At 43.3% G+C, this 22,059-nt stretch overlaps 3 protein-coding genes across 33 annotated transcripts in view; all 3 read left to right on the top strand.

Annotated features, from left to right (window-relative positions):
- TTN (titin) overlaps positions 1-22,059 on the top strand; it is a 239,112-nt gene that overhangs the window by 37,625 nt on the left and 179,428 nt on the right. For 27 of the 31 annotated variants that reach the window (XM_077785076.1, XM_077785079.1, XM_077785097.1 and 24 more), the window contains 3 exons: positions 2,121-2,177; positions 16,837-17,115; positions 18,156-18,719. In XM_077785076.1, coding sequence (XP_077641202.1) covers positions 2,121-2,177; positions 16,837-17,115; positions 18,156-18,719 — 900 coding nt within the window. Of the gene's footprint in view, positions 1-2,120; positions 2,178-16,836; positions 17,116-18,155; positions 18,720-19,157; positions 19,440-19,556; positions 19,836-20,204; positions 20,484-20,579; positions 20,859-20,981; positions 21,270-21,388; positions 21,668-21,767; positions 22,050-22,059 lie in introns of all 31 variants that reach the window. The other 4 variants (XM_077785098.1, XM_077785096.1, XM_077785092.1 and 1 more) reach the window with 2 other exon arrangements.
- LOC144246671 (uncharacterized) lies at positions 2,551-12,107 on the top strand. The gene is made up of 2 exons (XM_077784836.1): positions 2,551-2,577; positions 3,227-12,107. The coding sequence occupies exons 1-2, from the start codon at positions 2,551-2,553 to the stop codon at positions 9,587-9,589; spliced, it is 6,390 nt and encodes a 2,129-aa protein (XP_077640962.1). The 3' UTR covers positions 9,590-12,107.
- Positions 13,176-16,217, top strand: LOC144246670 (titin-like). The gene is given in 5 exon segments (XM_077784835.1): positions 13,176-13,191; positions 13,699-13,987; positions 14,083-15,194; positions 15,197-15,835; positions 15,838-16,217. Coding segments are annotated over 5 exon segments (2,436 nt in total).

The following is a 22,059-nucleotide window of genomic DNA, read 5'->3' as shown; positions in this document are numbered from 1 at the left end:
CTGCTTACAGTCCTAAATGCCCAGCTGTCAGATCAAGGACTGTACAGTTGTACTGTGTATAATGACTATGGAGGGACAACAACTTCTGCAATACTAACAGTCAAAGGTGGTTATCTGACTTTTAACATCACTTAATTTTGCAGCTTCATTATAACTGCCTAGAGCTCATTTATATTACTTTATTATCAGTATTTAATTGAGAAATCTCTAGTAATAATGCTCTGGAGTTTTTCCTCCACATTTACAGCTCTATTCGTGACGTGTGCAGTACTGGGAAGTTGGTACTATAACTTTGTGTCTCTTCCCATAGAGTCACAGCTGTCTCAGGCTTTTTATTCCTCATAGCCTTCATGACATGCAGTGAGATGTAAGGCTTGTAGGAATTTTTTATATTTTGTTAATTTCTGAAGCAGGTGTTTAAGGAAGAAAAGAATGACAGATGTAATTTTGAATTAGATACTTGGTCATTTCTAACTCCAGCATGTTTCCAACAAATCCAAGATTCCAATTCCAAAGTTAGCAATTCAAGTTAATGTACTTGAAAGGATTAATGGGTGCAAGTATTGTATTACTGCAATAATGAACTGTCTTCTGCCTTCCACTCTTCCTAATATATAATTATTTACTTTTTGCTTAAACTCCTTCTACCTCTTCCTGACATCCATGTATTAAAATGTTAGTAGTATTATCCCTAGTGAAGACCCAAAAATGTATTACCACCACAGGTGATAGTATTTCTGATGAGCTCAAAGGAATCAAGAGCAGAAAACTAAGATGAATAATGAAAAAGGCATTGACCCTTTTGATCTGGCTCTTAATTACTGAAATTTCTTTCTTCACTATAGAGCTGCCAAAAGCACTTTACATAATCTTCTGCTACTTTCCAAATTAAGGCTCTAAATTAGAAGCAAAGATGTGCTTTTTTTTAGTCACTGTGGTTCAAGACTTGGCCCTATGAAAGACCCACAGGCTTAACTGGTACCTAGAGTTAGCCTAACAGGAATAGAGCTCTTAAATGTGCAATCACTCATGCTTAATAGCACTGTTTTAGCACTAATATATGGCCTAATCTATCAATACTAATTACTGGGTTTTCCCCCATAAGTATAAGAACTTTTTTTATTCCTGCAAAACATCTGACCTAATCCTTTTCCTAACTTTATTCTTACCTAGCAAAAGAAGCACAAGCCAAAGCAGTAACAAAAATTACTCTTGAAACAGATTCTAAAACCTTTAAAGCAGCCAAAGATTGTCAGTTTAAAGCATCTGAAGTTAAGCAAGAATCATCAAAGAAAACCTCGAGCTTGTTTATATCTACATCCCAAAGACCACATGAAACTGAGAAGCAAAGAAACAGAGTATACTATCCTGATGTTGTGCCCTATGAAGACATCACAGAAACTGATGCCAAAGCACCAGATTTTCTTGAAACTCTGCCTTCAGAAACCACTGTAAAAGAAGGAGATGATGTGTTTCTCTTTTGCATAATGAAAGGTGTGCCTACACCTTGTGTAGTCTGGCTGTGCAATCAGCTAATAGTTGAGGAGTCCACACTGTGTTCCATAAAGCATGATGGGCCACTATGCAGTTTAAGATTGTTGAAAGTTGGTCAGGACCACGAGGGTATATACAAGTGCAGAATAGTTAACCCTGCAGGACAAGCCGAGTGCAGCACCCATCTGAAAGTGACAGGTTGGCAACTGCATGTTCCTTCCAAGTATCAATTCCTCATGCATAGCATCATAATTCCATTCCACTATATTCATTCCCTAGGAGATGATAAAGAACAAGAAGTGTCTCATTAGTCTGTGGATTGTTGAATGTTTTCTTCAGGGATTTACGGCATGATAAAGGCATGTTGTTTTAGACTTTCCCCCACCCTGCAAAAAGAAAGCAAATCTTACAGAAAAATGTACATTGCAAACAAGTTGGAAAATATTTGATTACTTTATTCTCAAAATTTATCAAATGTTTGAATTGTTTGGCATGCATTTATGTGTGTATGTACATGTCAGTTTGTGTCTATTTGCAAAACACATTGGATGTTTTTACTATATAAAGTGTTGATTGGCACATTTAACAACTATAGCTCAAAAAATACTTGTCTTTTTTTATTCTAGCTCCTGAAAAAATTGTTCATGAGAAGCTAGAGGAAGAGGTTGAAATGGAAGTGAAAGGTACAATAATCAATGAGAATAATTATTACCAGTAATTAGTAATGTTATGAAAAGATTTTATCAGCTTCCATGAAGTGTCTGATGGGGAAAGACACCATAAAGCATATTGGAACATGTTGCATGTTTGTTTTGATATGCAAAGGGTTACCTGCATTTTAAAGTTATTTAAGTTTTAAAATATGTTTAAAACTTCAAATCTATAATTGTGCAGCCATATTTTTAACTTTTACTTCATGCTTTGCAGCTGTTCACAGAGCTCTTAAATGTTAAATTTCCGTTTGAGTGCATGGAATAGTTTACTTCAGAAGGAAGTTACACAAATCTTAATTGTATTACTTTTAAACAAGTTAGCAGCCTAACATTAATTGGTTCAATGGACACTATTGGATGGATAGATGAAGTATACTAGAGAGTATTTGTTGTTTAGGTTATGTGAAAGCTACACATTCCCACTGATTCCTCGCACTTTTTTTTACATACATTAATTCATCATTATACATCTCTTACCCTGGCTTGCAGATAGCATACGTGGTTCATGTTGCTTGCTTTCCCCCCCGTGCATAACACTGTGAAGTTAGTGGCTGTATTAGTTCGAATAAACGCCTTCTCGTTTCTTGTTACTTACTTTTTAAAAAATATATTTCAAACTATTTTTTTCAATTGTTTGAACATATCTACAAACAGAGGGGTCAGAAAGGGCGTTTATTCTACTGTCTGCAAGTCAGGTAAGATTTTCTTCTTTGCCACCCAAAGACACACAGCTTTTCCAGGCAACAAAAACATATACGCAGAAGAACATGTTATTTTGAAATTCTTTTTTTGCTTGTTCAAGAAGAAATTTCCAGTCTGAAGAAAGAACAGACAACGAACGATTTTCGTGTCAATCTTTAAAACAGAGCAAGGCGTTGCGTTTATTCGAACAAATATGGTGAGTGAATTACTTTTTTTTTCCTGGGTGTGTGATGAAATCTGTTGCATGCCCATTTATTTCAATATATTGTTACTTTTTTACAAGCAGGCGGTAGGCAGAGCGTGACGTTGTAACCTAGTCTCCCTCTCTTGCAGGACAGCACAGCGTGGACTTCGAGGGACACGGCACAGCGGCAGTGCTGGCGTGCCCCCAGAACCGTAAACCCATCTTCACTCAGGGGCTGAAGTGCAGGTCTGTCTTGGAGGGGGACCCTGCACTCTTCAGGTGCAAGCTGGTGGCGTGCCCAGCACCGCACCTGGCCTGGTTCCACAACAACCGGCCCGTGCTGCAGGACTGCCGCAAGGTGATTCGCACCGAGAGCACGGAGCACACGCACTGCGCCAGCCTGGAGCTGCGGGACGTGCGGGAGCACGACGCCGGCAGCTACAGGGTGTTTGCCATCAACAGCGAGGGCTCGGCCGAGTCCACCGCCTCCCTGCTGGTGGCGCGCCGAGGGGAGCGGCGGGGCCCGCGTCCCGCCGGGAATGCCGAGGGGATGCGGCAGGGCTGGGGGTGCCTGCTGCAGCAGCGGCGGGAGGAGCGGCTGCGGGTGGTGCTCCGCTGCACTGGCTCGCCCTTCGACAAGGGCCAGGAGGCCGAGCCCGGGGAGCCCTCGCCGGCGCGGGGCTTGGTGCGAACCATCCGCTTCCGGAGCCTGCCGCTGCGGGCGCCGTGCCGCCCCGGGCCGGCGCACGGCGCGGAGCTCGGGGGCACAGTGCCTAATGCGGAGGAGCTGCTGGACGAGGAGATCCGCTGGAAGTTGCAGAAGCTGCGGGAAGCAAAGAGGGCAGCACTGAAAAAGAAGCAGGAATTCCTCATATCCACGCCGCAGGAGGCACCTCCTGGGAAGCCCGGCTCACTTCAGGTGGCTGCCAAAATGGTTGGCTCAAAGCCCCTCGCAGTGCAGGTAGTGAAGCAATACTCCAGGTCCAGGGACCTGGGGGAGAGATGGCAGGTGCAAGGTGGGCTCCTGGAGCCCTGCCCACCCCTCTTTGTACAGGAGATCAAGCCCCAGGAAACTGTTGAGGGACAAACATGCGCTTTCTCCTGCCTCTTCCACGGCCGCCCACAGCCCACCGTCACTTGGTACAACAACGACAAGCCCGTGGGGCGCATCCAGGGCACTGCTGTTCACACCACGGGGTGCTGCTCCACACTGACCTTCCCATCTGTGCTCCCACAACATGGTGGCACTGTCACCTGTGTGATCTTCAACCCGCTGGGCACAGTCAGCACCTCAGCTGGGCTCCATGTGAGGCAGCGAATGCCAGCCTCTAAGTACACAAAGAAGGAAAAGGAGGAGATGAAAGTGGAGGAGAAGAAAGATGAGAAAGTGAAGGAGGAAAAAAGGGAGAAAGAGAAGAAGAAAGAGGAGAAAATGAAGGAGGAGGAGGAAGAAGTTGGTCTGGCCTTTGCAGCAGGGAAGGGACTACCAGGTTCAGTTCCAGACTCAGAGTTGCTGTCATTGCCTGTGGAAATCAAAATCACTGCCCCCACTCCAACACCAGAGCAAGACACAGAGATGAGGGAGATCCCACGACTCTCTCCAGAGCAGGCTGCTTCCACCATAAAGCACAAATTTAAGTTTTCATTTGAAATGGGAAATGAACCACCCAAAATTGTGACAGAAGCGCCAGCACATATTCATTGCTGTGAAGGAGAGGAAGTGATGTTGGAGTGTGCTGTGTCTGGGCAGCCCCCACCGGTTGTGAGCTGGTCCTTGAATGGCCAGAGCCTCTCTGCCAATGAGAGACTAAGGTTTGAAGAGGGCAAGAATGGTATACACTGCTTACACCTTCAAGAGGTCTCTGTCACAGATGCTGGGCGATATTGCTGTGTGGCCACAAATGTGGCTGGAGCAGCACAGACTGCCTCTGAGCTGACAGTGCAGCCCAGGGCACCCAAGCTGTATAGCAAGGGTGAAGGCACTGAGGAATTGCCTGCCATGGACCATGTTCTGCACCTCCAAGGCCTCAGCACACTTGGTAAGGATGAAGAGGAACAAATTGCATGCCCCAAGGAGGAGGAAGCCCACCTACCCTGGTCCCTGAGGTTGTCTCCACCTCCTGGTGAGCAGTTGGAAGATTGTGAGGAAACACCCCACATCAGGAAAAGTGAGATAGAGGGAAAAATGGTGCTGGATATCACAGAAAATTATACAAAGCAAGAAATGGGCAATACAGAAGAAAGGGTGAGTTATACAGATGGTATGTCTGAGATGAGGGAGAACAGGGGAAAAGCTATCTCTGAGGAACACAGCTTTGGAATTGATATCACTGAATTGCACTCCACTATATCCAGCGAAGGATGTGAATTGGTGGCCAAGGACTCAGGTCACTTTTCTGAGGAGCTGGAGCCTGAAGGAGGCAAGGTGCTACCACATACAGATACTCTATCCTGGGACATCTTGAAGTCACCATTTATGGAAGTGCAAGGACAAACACTTGCACCTGAGCAGTCTGCTCTGGAAGGGGAGTGCAAGGATTTATCACTTATGGAAGTGCAAGGGCAAATACATGCCCCTGAGCAGTCTGCTCTGGCAGGGGAGTGTAAGGATTTATCACTTATGGAAGTGCCAGAACAAATACATGTCCCTGAGCAGTCTGCTCTGGTAAAAGAAGGTAAAGGTTTCTCATTTATGGAAGTGCAAGAACAAACACATGCCTCTGAGCAGTCTGCTCGGGCAGGGGAGTGTAAGGTTTTATCACTTATGGAAGTGCCAGAACAAATACATGTCCCTGAGCAGTCTGCTCTGGCAAAAGAAGGTAAAGATTTCTCATTTATGGAAGTGCAAGAACAAACACATGCCTTTGAGCAGTCTGCTCGGGCAGGGGAATGTAAGGATTCATCCTTTATGGAAGTGCAAGGGCAAGCATATGCCCCTGAGCAGTCTGCTTTGGCAAGGGAGTGTAAGGATTCACAATTTTTCATTCCGGTATCACCTGTGGTGCAAGACAGAAGTGATGTCTGCACAGAGTGTGATGCCCCTGCTGGAGAGGCAGTGACTCCTGATGTGCCTCTTGTGGAAGAGCCAAGTGTGCCCCACCTGCAGGACCACATTGCAAGCACCCCCACAAAGGAAGAGTTTGGCTTTTATGAATTCTATACAGGAGAGCAGCAGAAGGAACAGGACAAGGAGGAAGAGAGATCAGTTGGTATTGAGCAGGACATTAAAGCTGATGATAATCTTTGTAAAGAAGAAGTGATTGATGATGGTGATGCCACACACTGGAAAATACAAAGTGACAGACAAATGCTGCAAGAAATGGAGTCTGATGCATGTAGCCCTTTGATTCGAATCCCCACTCCTCATGGCATAGAAAACTCAGGTCAGGTTTTTACTGAGGAAGTTGAAGTTCATCTGGAAGAAGTGCATTTCAGAGAGCAGCTGTTGCCCTCTGAGCCTGACACTGAGATCATATTTGATCTGAAGAAGTTTGCAGAGCCTTTCCCAGCTGCAGAGACTGTGCACACAGAACAGGCACAAACCCCCACAGCACTGGAAAGTGTGGAGGTCATCGCTGGGGTCATCTCCCCAGTGCACCAACATGATGTGCTTGAAGGAGAGATGTCTCTGAGTGAGGAGCTGCGTCAGAGCTACAGGATGCAGCAGGAGGAGGTTGATGCCCAGGAAGAGGAGCAGCCAAGAGAAATCACAACAGCTGATTTGCAAACTCCTAATGGGGACATTGGCAGTGTCCTGGTATCTGCTGAAGAGGGACATTCTGCTGAAGAAGTTCAGGAGTCAAAGATGACTGTCTGTGGAGAGGACTCATTTCAGGAAAAAATTAATGAATTTCTAGTGGAGCCCACACCAGGTTTCAAAACAGGAGTTCAGGAAACGCATGCATGGGAGAGTGGGGAACGACTGGAGACCATAGACTCCCAGAGTGACAGCTTCATTATGGACTTGAAAAAAGCTGCACATGAAAAGAAACCCCAGACTGGGCATCAGGCTGAAGAAGATGGTGGTTCTGGGACAGAAAAGTTCTTTGAGCCAGGAAGGAGCAGCTTCACCTGTGAGATGGAAAGCACAGATTCCCTTGAGGAGATGCTCAGAGACATCCAGCAGGAACCAAACACAACCAAGAGCTTCTCTCTGGGGAAACTCACACTTGGGTTAGTAATGGATGATCCTGTGGCACAGAAAGAGCAAAGGAAGGAGTCTTGGGACAAGAAGAGGACACCCACTGAGGAAGCCTCTGAGAATAGCCTGGATGGAGAAGAAATGTGGGAGGATACTTCTGCAGGTCCAGAGCACAGTGCTGCTCCAATTTCAGAGCTGGAGCCTGATTTGTCCCTAGCCAATTATTTAAGATCCACTGGGATATATGAAACTCCAGCTCTCAAAGGCACAGTTCAGAAGGAGCACCAAAAAACTATAACTTCACTGGAAGTGGAGGAGGTTACCTTCAGCACGGTTTATGATTATTACAACAACCATCAGGAATTTGCCCGGCCCTTCTCTCCTGAGTCAGAAATGTCTATAGAGCTGGAGAGTGGGAGCAGAGAAGAGTCACCTGATTCAGACCGCTTCTACACACCACCCTCCTCCGTGGAAATCTTTGAAACTGCTTCATCAGCATCCTACCACACGCCGCTCAGCACACCCGAGCGCTACTCCACACCGTCCGAGGGCTCAGGGTACAGCACACCACCTGAGCGCTACTCCACACCATCCGAGGGCTCAGTGTATAGCATGGCCCCTGAGCACTACTCCACATCTTTTGAGAGTTCAAAATGCAACACACCCTCAGAGCAATATTTCACACCCTTTGAGGGACCCTACTCTGCATCAGGGGACAGCACGCCACCAGAACGCTACCGAACACCCACTGGGGAGTATATGGATGCCCTGACCATGCTCCCCCTCTGTGAGAGGAGGCATCAGCCTCCAGACCAGCCCCAGTCAAATGGGTTTATGACTCCCTGTGAAGCTCTGGAGCCATCAGGCAGGGACATGCCACCAGCATTCCTCAAGGCATTGAGCGGGAGGAGGTTGTATGAGGGCAGCACGCTGATGTTTGTGGCTGAGGTGGTGGGTGTGCCCAAGCCAGGAGTGAAGTGGTATCATAATAAGTCTTTGCTGGAGCTGGATGAGAGAGTGCTAATAGAGAAGGATGGGAACAAATATGTTCTGGAAATCACTAATGTCCAGAAAGCTGATGAAGGACAGTATCTGTGCCATGCAGTGAACATTGTCGGGGAAGCTAAAAGTATTGCAGAGGTGGAAGTTTTACCTGAAGATGGACGGTCACTGGCACTGCCACCCCCTGTCACCCACCAGCATGTTATACACTTTGACATGGAGCAAAACACATCTTCGAGGTCCCCTTCACCACAGGAAATCCTCCTGGAAGTGGAGCTGGATGAAAATGAAGTGAAAGAGTTTGAGAAGCAGGTCAAAATCATAACCAGTCCTGAGTTTAGCCCAGACAAGAAGAGCATGGTGGTTTCCCTAGATGTACTTCCACTTGCCTTGTTAGAACAAGCTGCAGGCTTGGCAGCAGGGGAGAATGAGGATATAAAAATTGATTTCCAAGTAACTGAAATGCCTCCACGCTTTGCTGTGCCTGTTACAGATATCAAGGTGACAGAAGGCTCAGATGCAGTTTTCGAGTGTGTTGTAACGGGTACTCCTGTTCCAGCAGTTCAGTGGTTCAGAGGTGACACGTGTGTGACACCTGGCACAGGGAAGTATGTTGTGAGTCAGAAAGAGGGACTCCACAGTCTGAAGGTCAAAACTGTAGGACCTTCTGACAGTGGCTTGTATCACTGTCAGGCAATTAATAGGCTGGGAGAAGCAGCGTGCAAAGGCTCCCTTGTGGTCATGGCTCAGCAGGAAGCAAATGCAGTGAGCAGTGAGACAATCACAGGCTGTGAACCACACAGGTCCCAGAAGTGCGACTTGCTTTTGAGCACGACTGTGAGCCCAGGTGACCAGTCAGAAATAGAGCTGGAATTTGAGTTTGAGCCGCAGGGAGATGACTCAGAAAAGGCAATCCAACTGCTTGCAGTGACTCAACAAGAGCAGGAAGTGGAAGGGGAGAAGCATGTCAACATTAGTTTTGATGTGTTTGCAGAGCCATCCAAAGAGGAACGGGTTGAGTTTAAGGCAGAGGATTCAGAGAGCTGCAGCTTTGAGTTCCAGGTCATAGAAGCTCCTCCCAGATTTGTGAGGCTCATTTCTGACTACAGTACATTTGTAGGTGCCTCAGCATGCTTCCAGTGTCTTGTGACTGGTTCCCCCCCTCCCAGTGTCCACTGGTACAGGGATGGGGTGTTGTTGGAAGGGGATAGGTATTTTGCACAGGAAGAGCAGAACGGCTTGCACAGTCTTACCATTGAAAACCTGATGCAAAGTGACAGTGGGCAGTACAAATGTGTAGCTACTAACAAGGCAGGAACTGCTGAGACTTGTGCTGTGTTGACATTATACTAAATTTCCATAATTTATTTCAGAGTCTGTCTTGAAATACTAAGTGTTTTTTTGATGTTCACTGCAGGTAAAAATGCAGCACTCATTTTAGGGGCATTGTTTTCATCTCTTTAAGGATGAAAACCACTCTGTGGGCATATTTGTGTTTCACTTAGATTTGACTTCTTTGGAGAATTTAAGTGAGATTTAATCCATGCATAGATTTTGTGCACAGTTTCTGCACTGAGGGATATTTCAGGCTTCTTCTATGCTCCTTGCGTAAATATCTTGTAAAGATATTTCAATTTACACTCATTTGCATAGGATTAATTTTTTTTGTATAATGTACACGTACCTGTGTGTCTGTAACAGTGCAATCACTATTGTTTTATGTAGGCTAGAAATCACCTGAAAATGTAGATACCACCTTTTGCTTGTGACCTAAAGCTATGAAACACTAACTTATGCTTGCTGTTTAGTTTGGTATAGTTCTGTTAAAGAACTCCTTAAATTGGTATTCCCCCTTCTCACAATGATGTGTCAGAACATGTTTCAAATCCTGTTTATGGTTTCTATCACTGCAAAATTCTTACATCAATGGGCTTCTTTCATGGAATTAAATGCCTTTTTTAAGTCAATGAAATTATGCTGTTGCAAAGAAAAGCAGAGCAATGGGGAAAAAAAAGAAAATTTTGCATTAGTAGAGACTGGACAGGATTTTCTTCTCTATTACCAAGTAATAAACATGAAAGCATATTTTGTACTGTATTTTTAGGAGTTAAAGGGAAAGAAGAAAGGGAGCATAATAATAAAAAATCAATTATGTTACTGTAAATTCATTAAAATAATTTTGGTTGTCCCTGTATTCCAGTGTCATTTATAAAAAATGCATAGTAGTAAGAAAGTACGATAATTTTATGCAGTATTCTTGTTTCACATTATAATTACATCTCTACATATTCTTTTTTTCTTTCTCTCTTTTTTATTGTTAAGAACAGTTAAGTATGCTATGTATCAAGATGACTAGAAATAAGAGGAATATATTCAATTGTGTGGCATTTTCTCAGCACAAGAGATTTTTACATTAACGTTCCCAATGTGAATATATATTTTTATATTTAAAGTAATGCTAATATTTAGGAGAAATCAGCGGTAGCTGACATAATTAAATCAGAATTAAATCTGTCTTACCTAATGATAAATTAATTAAGAAATTCTGTTAAATGGAGGAAAGTTATTAATTAGTATTTCTCAGAAACTAGATGACTCTCTAATGCACATAGCATCTGTCCAGTCACCTATATATCAAAATGAGATCTTGAGTTCAAGATCCCTAAGCAAAAATTAATTTTACTTTGTTTACCTGTTATGAGATTCTTCTAGTTATTTACAAATTGCTGTCAGTTGCCTTGCAAACAGCTTTAAGCAGAGTGGTGACTTTAAGCATGAAAACTACTCCTATAATATGTTCAATTATGTTCATACCATTTCTTATTTCTGAGTTTGATTTGTCCTCACAGTGAGAACACCATGTCTCAAAAAATCTGTTATCTTCTAAGACTATCCCATCACTCACCTGGAATAGTAATTTTTGTTCAAAAGATTCACCTTGCCCAATTTTGTTGCCTGATAAAAATTTAAAGTCAGGAGTGGCAAGTTCTAATGGCCCAGTACGCAGGCAGATCCCAGAATGACTGAAGTGTTTCGGCTAATGCAAATGTGTTGCTTCAGTGTCTTCTCCGTCATTACCCCTCGATGAATATTTAAGATTTGTATGTAAAAAGGCTAAATTGTGCTTTGCTCTGTAAGCACAGGTAATGGTGGTAGGAAAGAGAAGCATGACTGTCTGTCCCAATGTTGTGCTGGGAAGGAGTTACTCCATGATGTGTCCTCAGTCCGTTCCTTGTGTAGATGTGTAGTACTGAGTCATTAAACAGCAGAGGTCCTTGGGGTTGGCATGAATTGTCTGATGTTCTATGTCAGCTGTGGTGTGAGGGGTCTTTTAGTTCCAAAGTCAAAGAGGTCAGAGGCCCTTTGATTAGGTCCTGCAAAATTGTGAAGTGTCTTTATTTTGCATGTAAATCTGAATATTTTTAGCACAAAGAGGCCCATAACTTGGTTTTGGAGCCATAAGCCACGCAGGTCCAAGCTCATATTCACATCTGAAATATATGGTCAAGCATCTTTATCTCCAGTGGTGTTTGTACTTTATGTAAATTTATAAGTCTTGGTTTAAATTTTGTACATTAGCCAGGAGGACCTGGTTTGCCTAAGCTACAATTATTAAATCTGGAGTAATCCAAGGTTTGAATGAACTTAGTCTGGGACAACTGGAATAGCTTGACTATCTCTTTTAAAAATTTTGTGGTTTTCATAGGAATGAAAAAGCTCACAATTTTATTTTCAGATTTAATGTTGTCTTCATTTCCATAAAACAAGTATCCTTAAAAAAGAATTAAATATGTCTATCTGTCATCAATGTATATTGAATGTTAACATGTATGGTTAATTTGTGAAATAAATATGAAATTATTTAACTCCATCAATTCTTGTACATTATTCATTTTAGAAATATATCTAAAATATCTCTATAGTTCTTCTCTCATAAGTATCCAGTAACACACAAAAGTGCATTCATTTTTCACACAGTCCTGTGTATAAAGCATTTTCCTGTACTAAAATGCGTTGCACTCTGCAATTTTTTTTTTTACTTTATTGGCTCAATTCTGCCGCCCATTCTTAATTATATTAGCACAATTTACTACTGTTTTTACAAGGTTGGTAAATAACGCTGAAGGACTGCTGTAATTTTTTTTACTTAAGCATTTCTTCTCTGCTGTTGAACATTGCATGCACTGTGCTATGTCGTTTATATTATGGCATTTGTGGCAAGACTAATAATTACTAAAACAAATGAGAAAGAATTAGGTGACAGTTTGTTCCATTTTCTATTTGTTGTTGGAGGGCTGCAAAAATTCTTATCTCTCAATAAATTTTAAAATTGAAGATACTGTAATTGAGAAGCTTCTCAGTTACAGTGTCTAGAGACATTACAGTGTCTAAAGACATTAATCCATACACTTTTTTTTAAAAAAAAAACTCTTTTATCTGTCTAATACTCTGGGCCTTTACTGAGGAAACTTGACTTAGTGAGGACAACAGTATTCGATTTCCAAAGGCTTTCCTTGCATTGTGCTTTTCATGAATTTTTCCATTCCTGGAAATTCTATATGTCACTGATGTTTCTATTGTCAAGCATCTGCAGAGATGTTCTTGCCTCTGTTTCCTCTCATTTTAAACTACTGTTGGAACTAAAGTTGTCTAATGCATATATCTATAAATTCAAAAAGGCAAGAAAGCAAAAAATCTTAAAAGTCTGTTCTCTTTTTCTCTGACATTGTGGGAGTTTTAATATGCTACATCTTGACAGGGAGGAGTTCAAAAGCAAAGATTTAAATCAATTATATTAAATCAAGGGTTTTAACTTATGATGTTTGTAATAGTAATGCTGTAAACTTAAGGGTCTAATGACAAAACCAGGACAAAGTTGTTAAGGTGGAGGTAATCTTTTGATGTACTAGACAAAAGATAGAGTTTAAAGAGATGAACTATGCATCAGAAGAAAGGTTAGTGTGCTGAAAAGATTGTGGGTTTGTTGGTTGGTTTGGGGCGGGAGGGGGTGGGATTTTTTTGTTGTTGTTGTTGATGTTTTGAATTAAATCAGGGTTTTAGCACTCTTCTGCTGTACTTGTTTGCATAGGTGTACGTACAAATATGTTTGACACATACCACCTTAATTATATCTGTGAAATGCATCAGTGTTGCTTGGTTGTTACTTGCACAGTGCACCTTGAAGGGATATGCCCAACCCATACTGTGATGTCAGGTTTAAAGACACCCATCCTGATCAAGATAGGAAATTCTTAAGCAACCTGACAACACAGCATGTCTTACTCATTTTGGCAGGTGTGACAGCAAAAAGACAACACAGACCTCCTGTTCATTTCTAGCTGCTCTAGAGTATTGAGAAAGCCTCCAGTTATAGAAAAATAGATGGCCTAACACTGTGTATTGCTATCTACGAGTGTTCTCATAAATATTCTAGTAAAACTAAACAATTTTTTTCCATACAGACATCACTAGGTCTCTTATTGCCTCTTCTGAGGAAGGAAGAAATGAAGGCTACAGCAGCGGCCTTCAGTTGCCTGATAGAGAGAAAACACTTGAATTTGAGCCTGGAAAGCCAGTTTATTTCAGCAAAGCAGAGATGAAACTTGAGGAAGAGGGCAAAGCTCCTGTTTTCCTCAAACGAGTTTCAGATGTTGAGGTCTGGCAGGAAGTTGTAGCTAGGCTCTCTGTTACTGTTACTGGCAGCCCCACACCCAAAATCCAGTGGTTTTTCAACAGTATGAAGCTAAGCCCGTGCATGGACTGTAAGTTAGTGTTTGCTGGCAATGACCACAGCCTCATCCCCCCATACGCAGGTGTGCAGGATGAGGGTATGTGTGCGTGGCCAGCAATGTACACGGTGAGGCCCGCTGCAGCGCCCAGCTCCGCGTGCGCCAGAGGGAGCCGGGATTCCCCTGCTTTGCCAGGGAGCCGGGCAGCGTGCAGTGTGCACCGGGCTTCACAGCACTCTTGGAGTGCACTGTGGTGGGGAAGCCGTGCCCCGACGTGCTGTGGTCCAAGGGGAGCGAGCGGCTCTCCTCTGGTGCGCGTCGCTCCATTGCTCAGCAGCCTGCCAGCTCCGGCTCTCTGACAGTGAGGGCCTGCATGGAGGAGGACTCTGGGCTCCACACGTGCAGGGCCGTGAGTGCCCTGGGTGAGGCCACGTGCTCTGCTGAGCTCCTTGTGCTGCCTGAGGAACGTGCTGTGTGCAGGCAGAGCCTGGCCTTGCAGCACTCTGCAGTGGCAGAGGAGCAAAGCCCTCTTTGCTACGAGGAGGCTGGTGAGCTTCCATCAATGGGAGAAGCATTCGGTCTTGAGCCCATGAGGGAGCCTTCAATCCTCCTTCAGCTGCAGATGAGCCAGGCAGTGTACATGCTGCCCAGGGAGGATGTCTTGCCTGGCCTGCCACCAACCGGTCTGGCAGCACAGAGTGTTGAAGGGCTGCTCACCCAGGCAGTCACAACACAAGAGAGCAGTGGGCTTCTGGCAGAGCCTCTGGAAACCCTCCCTGCTGGCCCCCAAGGTGTGGTGCCTGCAGCAGTGATGGAGACACAATTGCCAGGCTGCCTCGGGACTGTAGCTGCACAGATACTCATGCCCAAAGAGAAAATCACCCCCAAGGCAGCAGAGCAACTGGCTGCTCTGAAGACAGAGGCTTCCCAAACCCTTCTACAGGTGTCGAGCACCACTGAGAGCCATGCTATGGATGGTGACCAAATCCAGATCCTTGAGGGCTTTCAGATAGCACAAGGTGAGCTGAAGGCTGAGTCAAGATTTCTCTCTGAATTGGCCTTCACTGGGGACCAAGTTGTCCCCCTGGAGAACATTTCTTTCCTGGAAACAGCAAAGGAAGATTTTGCTGCGAGAGTACACGAGGGACAGGCTTTGAGATTTCCTTTGCTGCTGGAAGAAAACCAGTCCATGGAGGAAGAACATGTTGATATTTCCAAGCCACTTAAGCAGTGGCAGAGAGACAATCCCATGAAACAATGTACTCTTGTGAGCTCCAGCCAAGCCAAGTCCTCAGTAAAGACAGTGAGCTTACTGCTCTGGTTCCCAAGAACTGCAGTTTAGACATAAAGTCTCAAATCAGATATGCACTGAAATCTGCAGTGGTAAGTGAGAAAAACCTCTTGTTTTCAGAGGAGCTGGCTGATAAGGAAGATGTTAAAGTCCAGGCAATAAACCTCATCAAGGAGAATACACATACCTTGTGCACGTATGTTGTGACCACAGGAGGATGCAGTCCATAGAAATCCAAGTCTTCTTGGGAGAAGTCAACATTCAGACAGCTGACCAGAAAAGTCTTGAAGGAAGTTTTCTATTCCTTTCTTTATGAAGATAAATGTTCCCTGACTGGTGAAAAATCCAAAGCATTGCCATTCTCTGCCAGTCCACTTCTGTCAGGCTTTGAGCTGGAGCCCCAGCAGGCTGAGAGGATTATGGAGGTAGAAATACCACTGGAACACCCTTCGTCTGGACAAGTAATCAACACTGTGGCTGAGCATGGTCTAATCAAGGATGTGGGTGCTGATGTAGCCTCTGCAGATGTTCTTACAGAGACACCCTCAGGGATACTGAAAAGAAAAAAAGAGAAGAAAAATGTGAAGAGGGCAGAGATGGTCTGGAAACTAGAGCTGAAAAGCAAGAGGATGAGCTGGGCAAAGAAGATTATCCCATCATACACAGCAAACTGGTTGATACTGTTGTGGAGGAAGAGGAGAGTGTCAGGCTGGTGTCTGTCATAACAAATGCCAGAGAGGTGAACTGGTACTTTGAGGGTAAACTGGTCTCTTCAGGCAACAAATTCAAGTGTTTGAAAGATCAGGACACATACACACTAGTAATAAGCAAAGTGTGTGGGGAGATTCACCAAGGAGAGTACACCTGTGAGGCACTGAATCAAGGTCGAAAAAGAACAACAGCAGCAAAACTCACAGTTATTGAAAGAGGTTGGATTGTGGGGATAAAACAATCATTTTAATGCACTGCTCTACTAATGAAACTCCCCTACTATGTGAATCTTTGGACAGAGATACAATATTAATATCATGATGCCACTAATCAGAGAGCCCCCTTTCTCTCTGGATTGATGGTCCCCTTTTGCAAAGCCTCTCACTTCCATTACCCCAGTCTTTGGTCAGGAACTTTTTTGTTTCATTGCACTAGCATGGTCAGGACAAAGATGTATCTCAATTCCAAACATTTCTCCTATTCTTGCCTGAGAAGTGGACCTGCTCTTCCTGTTTTTCTCACTGCTGCACCCTCTCTCACTCTTTAGTCATTGCACTTCTCATTCACACCATAATTTCTCACAACTCCAGGATAGATTACTATATATTTATATCCTATTGCTATTGTGCATTGCTATTTCACTTTGTTTTTCCAGTGTCACCACTGTTTCCTGATGTCATCATGCACTGTAAGAGTGTCTGTCCATCGATTCTAGTACTGCTTTCATTTCTTACAGATATTTTTTCTTTTACAGTCACTTTGTGTGAATTGCAAGTATGTCACCTTTTTGCATTTTTTTTTCAGTCAGTCACTTAAATTCAGAATGTCAACAGACAGGGTTTTGAGTTACTCTCTGCTTCTAATTTCAGTTGCACCGATCTTGAGGAGAAGGCTTGAACCCTTGGAAGTGGCTGTAAATCATGTGGCCAAGTTTACCTGTGAGGTAGAGATGGCTCCCAATGTCAAGTTCCAGTGGTACAAAGCCGGACGAGAGATATATGACGGGGACAAATACTCCATTCGCACCTCCAACTACCTCTCTACGCTGGAGATCCCAAGGCCTCAAGTTGTTGACTGTGGGGAATATAGCTGTAAGGCTTCCAACCAGCATGGCAGTGTAAGCTCTACAGCTGTTTTAACAGTAACTGGTAAGTACAGACTTTCAAACACTTCTCCTTTTCCATAAAATACCTTGGTGTCTTGTAATGCTTTCACTGCTATACTTGCACATGTTTATGGTAGGACTCTTGGTTGCCATCATAATACATAATCCATACCTAGTTTTGGCAGGAACAAAGAAAAGGAATAACTTTTGAGAATGCTGCTTTTAGGGGCTTTCTGTATGAAGAGGAGGGAATCACTGTGAAAAAGTTTCAGAGGGAAAGAAAGAAGGGGGAAAGAGAGCAGGAAGAAACAGCATGGGATTGCTTTGTGAATATATTCTTGAAGAAGGTTTATTTAACACAAGAAACTTTAAAAACTGTTTTCTTTTGTAATAGTCACTGTGTGATATCCTAGTGCCTTAAATTTATCCTGCAGCTATATTTGTGACGCAGGTTATGCAGATCTGTATACCTGAACATCTTGGTGCTGTGGCCAAAGGGGAACTCTGTGATTGGGAAATAGTTCTTCTTAAACAAAAAGAGGTTTAAAGAGTTTCAATTTGCAAATTTTTTGTCTATTGAGAGCTATAGAGCGGGGGTTTTTCTTAAAAGAAAGCAATAAACAAAAAGTCATCATCTTTTGGCTGTTTCTTTTATGATGACTTTTTTACTCCGACTTTTTCTGGGATGAGTTCTTATGTGGTCTTTGCTAAGTGCTAGGTGCTAGAGACTAGAAAAAGGTGTATGAACAGTGAAATGCATGCAGACTTTCCCATCTTGCGAGAACACTGAGTAAACATGTCAGTCTTGGGGGAGGAATTTCTGGCTTTTTGTTTATTTTCCTTTAGTTCATGCATTGCTCCAGAGATTCAAAATGCCTTCAAGCTCTGCAGCAATACATAGACTGAAGAAGTACAAAATCAAAAGCCAAAATGTATCATCTTTAACACCTCTTATCTCCTTTACTGCTGTTTTCTTTTGCTTAAGAGTGTCCAGTGACAAGCTGGTCTCTCTCGCTCTCTGTCTCTGGCAAATGTGGCTCTGTTCCTCACCTCTTGATAACATTGAACCCCTTTGTTTTGCAGAGGCATTTCCGCCAACATTTCTTACCAGACCTGAACCTATTACTACTTTTGTTGGCAAAAGTGCCAAGTTCCTGTGTACTGTTTCGGGCACTCCAGTCATCGACATCACCTGGCAGAAAGATGGAACAACTATTTCACCTTCAGACCACCATAAGATCTCCAAAGTGGAAAATAAACATGTTTTAGAAATTTCCCTTCTTACCACTAGTGACAGAGGGGTTTACACATGCAAAGCTTCCAACAAGTTTGGGGCTGATATTTGCCAGACTGAAATGGTCATTATAGACAAGCCGCACTTCATTAAAGATTTGCAGTCAGTACAGTCAGCAGTTAATAAGAAAATACGCCTTGAATGTCAGATAGATGAAGACAGGAAAGTAACTGTAGGCTGGACAAAGGATGGAAACAAAATCCCTCCAGGCAAAGATTATAAGATTTACTTTGAAGACAAAATAGCCTCACTTGAGATTCCTCTGGCTAAGCTCAAGGACTCGGGCCACTATGTGTGTACTGCTTCAAATGAGGCAGGAAGCAGCTCCTCTTCTGCCAGCGTCACAGTCAGAGGTAAGATAGTTCTGACCCCTTTACCTTTTGTCTTCTTGGGTTCCCCATTTATTCTTTCACAGGCAAAAGATTTCTTTGGGCTGAAATTACACTGTGAATTCTTCTCAGACCTGCCACCTGGTCTGTTCCCTGTAAAGTCTTTTCCCCTGCTGCCTCACAGTGCACTGTGTGTTACTTCAATATTTCTTTCACCGGAGAAAATCAAGAATTGCTCCTGCCTGCAGGGGAGAGATTGATGGAGGGAAAGCAAAACCACAGAAGCTGCAGCTCAGCAAAGATTATGCTGATCTCTTGTGAAGTTGTATTTTTTTCTTGCTCTGGGAAGCAATCTTTCAAAGCTTTGTATTTCAACCTTCTTTCCTTTTTCCCCTTTCCTCTTCCCCTTCTTCCCCTTTTTACCATGTCTTCCCCTCTCTTCCCTTTTCTTCCCATTTTCAGAACCACCATCCTTTGTGAAGAAGGTCGATCCATCTTACTTACTGACCCCAGGCGACTCTGCACGCCTTCAATGCAAAATCAAAGGATCTCCTGAAATCCAGGTTACTTGGTTCAAGAACAATAAGGAAATCCATGAAAGTAACACACACAAAATGTCCTTTGTCAATTCTGTGGCTGTGTTAGATATTTTGGAAATGAAAGTTGATGACACTGGGACCTACTCATGTGAAGCTGTCAACGAGGTTGGAAGTGAGAGTTGCACCACTGAAGTGGTTGTCAAAGGTCTGTCCTTCTTGTTGCTGCCAGCCACATTCTTGAGAAAAACCTTCCTTCTTTCTTTCTTTCTTTTTTTTTTTTTTTTTGTCATGGTTGACTAATTCTTTCTTACTGCTTTTATAGAGCCTCCATCTTTCGTCCGAACACTTGAACCTGCAGAGCTAGTGAAGGGAACAAACCCCATTCTTCAGTGTGAGGTTGCTGGCACTGGACCCTTTGAGATTAGCTGGTACAAAGACAAGAAACAGATTCGCAGTAGTAAAAAATACAGGTTGACCTCTCAGAAGGCTGTTATTTCTTTGGAAGTGTCCTCATTTAATAGTGCAGATGTCGGAGAATACGAGTGTGTGATAGCTAATGAAGTCGGGAAGTGCATGTGCAGTGCCACATACATCTTGAAAGGTCAGTGAGAGAGAGAAAACTTCATTTACTGAAGGGATTGGCAAAAACCTCTTATTTCATAAAATGTCTTTTCTTTGGATTTGTGGGAGGCTGGGGAGACTGGGGACAAAGAATATCTTCTTCTCTTAAAATTCTGTGTGTATCTTGAGTCTTATCTGGCATCAAACCTGTGAATTTGAAGAACATTGAGATTAATGGGCCATTAGCTCCTAGCTGGAGAAAGCACTTCTCCAACTTGCCTGCTCTTTTGCTGAATTGAGATTATGTACTGCACATACTGTCTTACAAAACTGTCTTTAAGTAGCAGATTTTATGTGAAGATGTAATAGTAGATGAGTATTTTTTTCTTGTCTCTCTTCTTTGAACTAGAACCACCATCTTTTGTTAAGAAAATCGAAAATGTGACAGCTCTGGCTGGAGACAGTGTTACATTACAGGCCGTGGTGAAAGGGTCAGAGCCTATTTCTGTGACATGGATGAAGGGCAAAGACATTATTAAAGATGATAACAATGTGAGAGTAATATTTGATCACGGTCTAGCAACACTGCAAATTACCGGAGTCCAGCTGAGCTCTGGTGGCAAATACACCTGTGTGGCTGAGAATGATGCAGGAAGTCAGTCCTGCTTTGGTGAACTAGCAGTGAAAGGTCAGTGGAAAAGCACTGTGATTCCTGCAGTCTCCCACCTGAGAGGTGAAGAAATTTCCTTTTGTCCTTAACACCAGTTGTTTAATTCTGTTGTAGAACCTGCCAAAATAATTGAAAAAGCTGAAATGATCCAGGTTACAGCTGGGGAACCAGCTATTTTGGAGTACACTGTCACAGGCACTCCAGAGCTGAAAACCAAATGGTTCAAAGATGGAAAGCCACTACCTGCCAGCAAAAAATACAGGATCAGCTTCAAAAATAACATTGCCCAGCTCAAGTTCTATGCCACTGAAATGCAGGACAGTGGTGAATACACCTTTGAGATATCCAATGATGTGGGCATCAGTTCTTGTACTACCAGCTTCACTGTGCTAGGTTGGTACTGCCTCTTTGCAGAGTCCCATTACTCTGCTCTGTGCCCAACAGAGCCAGAAGGAAAACAGCATTCCTGTTTTGCTCATGTGTTCCTTTCTGTCATTTTTTTTTCACTCTCAACAGATCGCACTCTCCCTCCCTTCTTTACTAAACCACTGAAGAATATTGACAGCGTCATTAGCACCTCATGCCGCCTAGACTGCAAAATTTCAGGCTCTCTTCCAATGACTGTCTCATGGTTTAAGCAGGATACTGAGATCACTTCAAGTGCCAAGTATACAGTACACTTTGCAGAAGGCTCAGCATCTTTGGAAATAAAACACCTAGATGCAAATGATGCTGGGGTCTACATTTGCAGAGCCACAAACTCTGCTGGTAGCAAAGAGAGCAGTAGCACTTTGTTTATAAAAGGTTTGGCATTTTGTTTTGCCTTTTTTTGAATTTTGCTTATCTTGTGATAATACTTTTCTTTCCTAAAATACAAGCCCTCTCTTACTCTTTGCATTTCTTTTCTTTTCAACGCTATCCAGAGCCACCCAACTTCACTGTAGAACCAGAGTCTCAAGATGTATTGCCTGCATCAACTGTACATTTCAAAGCAATGTTTAAAGGCACAACACCACTGACAGTGAAATGGTTTAAAGGTGATACTGAGCTGGTGACAGGAGGAGCCTGCTACATTATGACAGAAGCATTAGCAAGTTACTTAGAGCTTTATGCAGTCAAGCCAACTGACTCTGGAAAATACACCTGCAAAGTCTCCAATGTAGCTGGTTCAGTAACATGCAGTGCAAACTTATTTGTGAAAGGTTTGCATTCTTACTCTTATTTAAAATTCTAGCTGCTGGATTAACACAGCAGCACTCTTTCCTGTGTTCTTTGTCCTGAACACTCTTCTTAAATCCACAGAACCTGCTGCCTTTAAGGAGAAACTAGAGCCAACTCATCTCATAAAGAAAGGTGGATATGCAGAGCTGACCTGTGAAGTCACTGGTACTCCTGAGATTAAAATCACATGGTTCAAGGATGATAGAGAGCTAAAAGAGAGCGACAAATACAGGATATCTTTTACAAAATCTTTGGCAATACTCCATGTTTCAGAGGTTGATACTGAAGACAGTGGGGAATACATTTGCGAAGCTAAAAATGACGCTGGAAAAGACATCTGCAGTAGTGTTGTTACAGTCAAAGGTGTGTGTGA

Source organism: Lonchura striata, chromosome 8 (genome assembly GCF_046129695.1).
Source record: "Lonchura striata isolate bLonStr1 chromosome 8, bLonStr1.mat, whole genome shotgun sequence".
Taxonomy (NCBI): Eukaryota; Metazoa; Chordata; class Aves; order Passeriformes; family Estrildidae; genus Lonchura; species Lonchura striata.
Note: the sequence above shows the minus strand (reverse complement) of the source record. Positions and strands in the feature narration are given on the sequence as shown.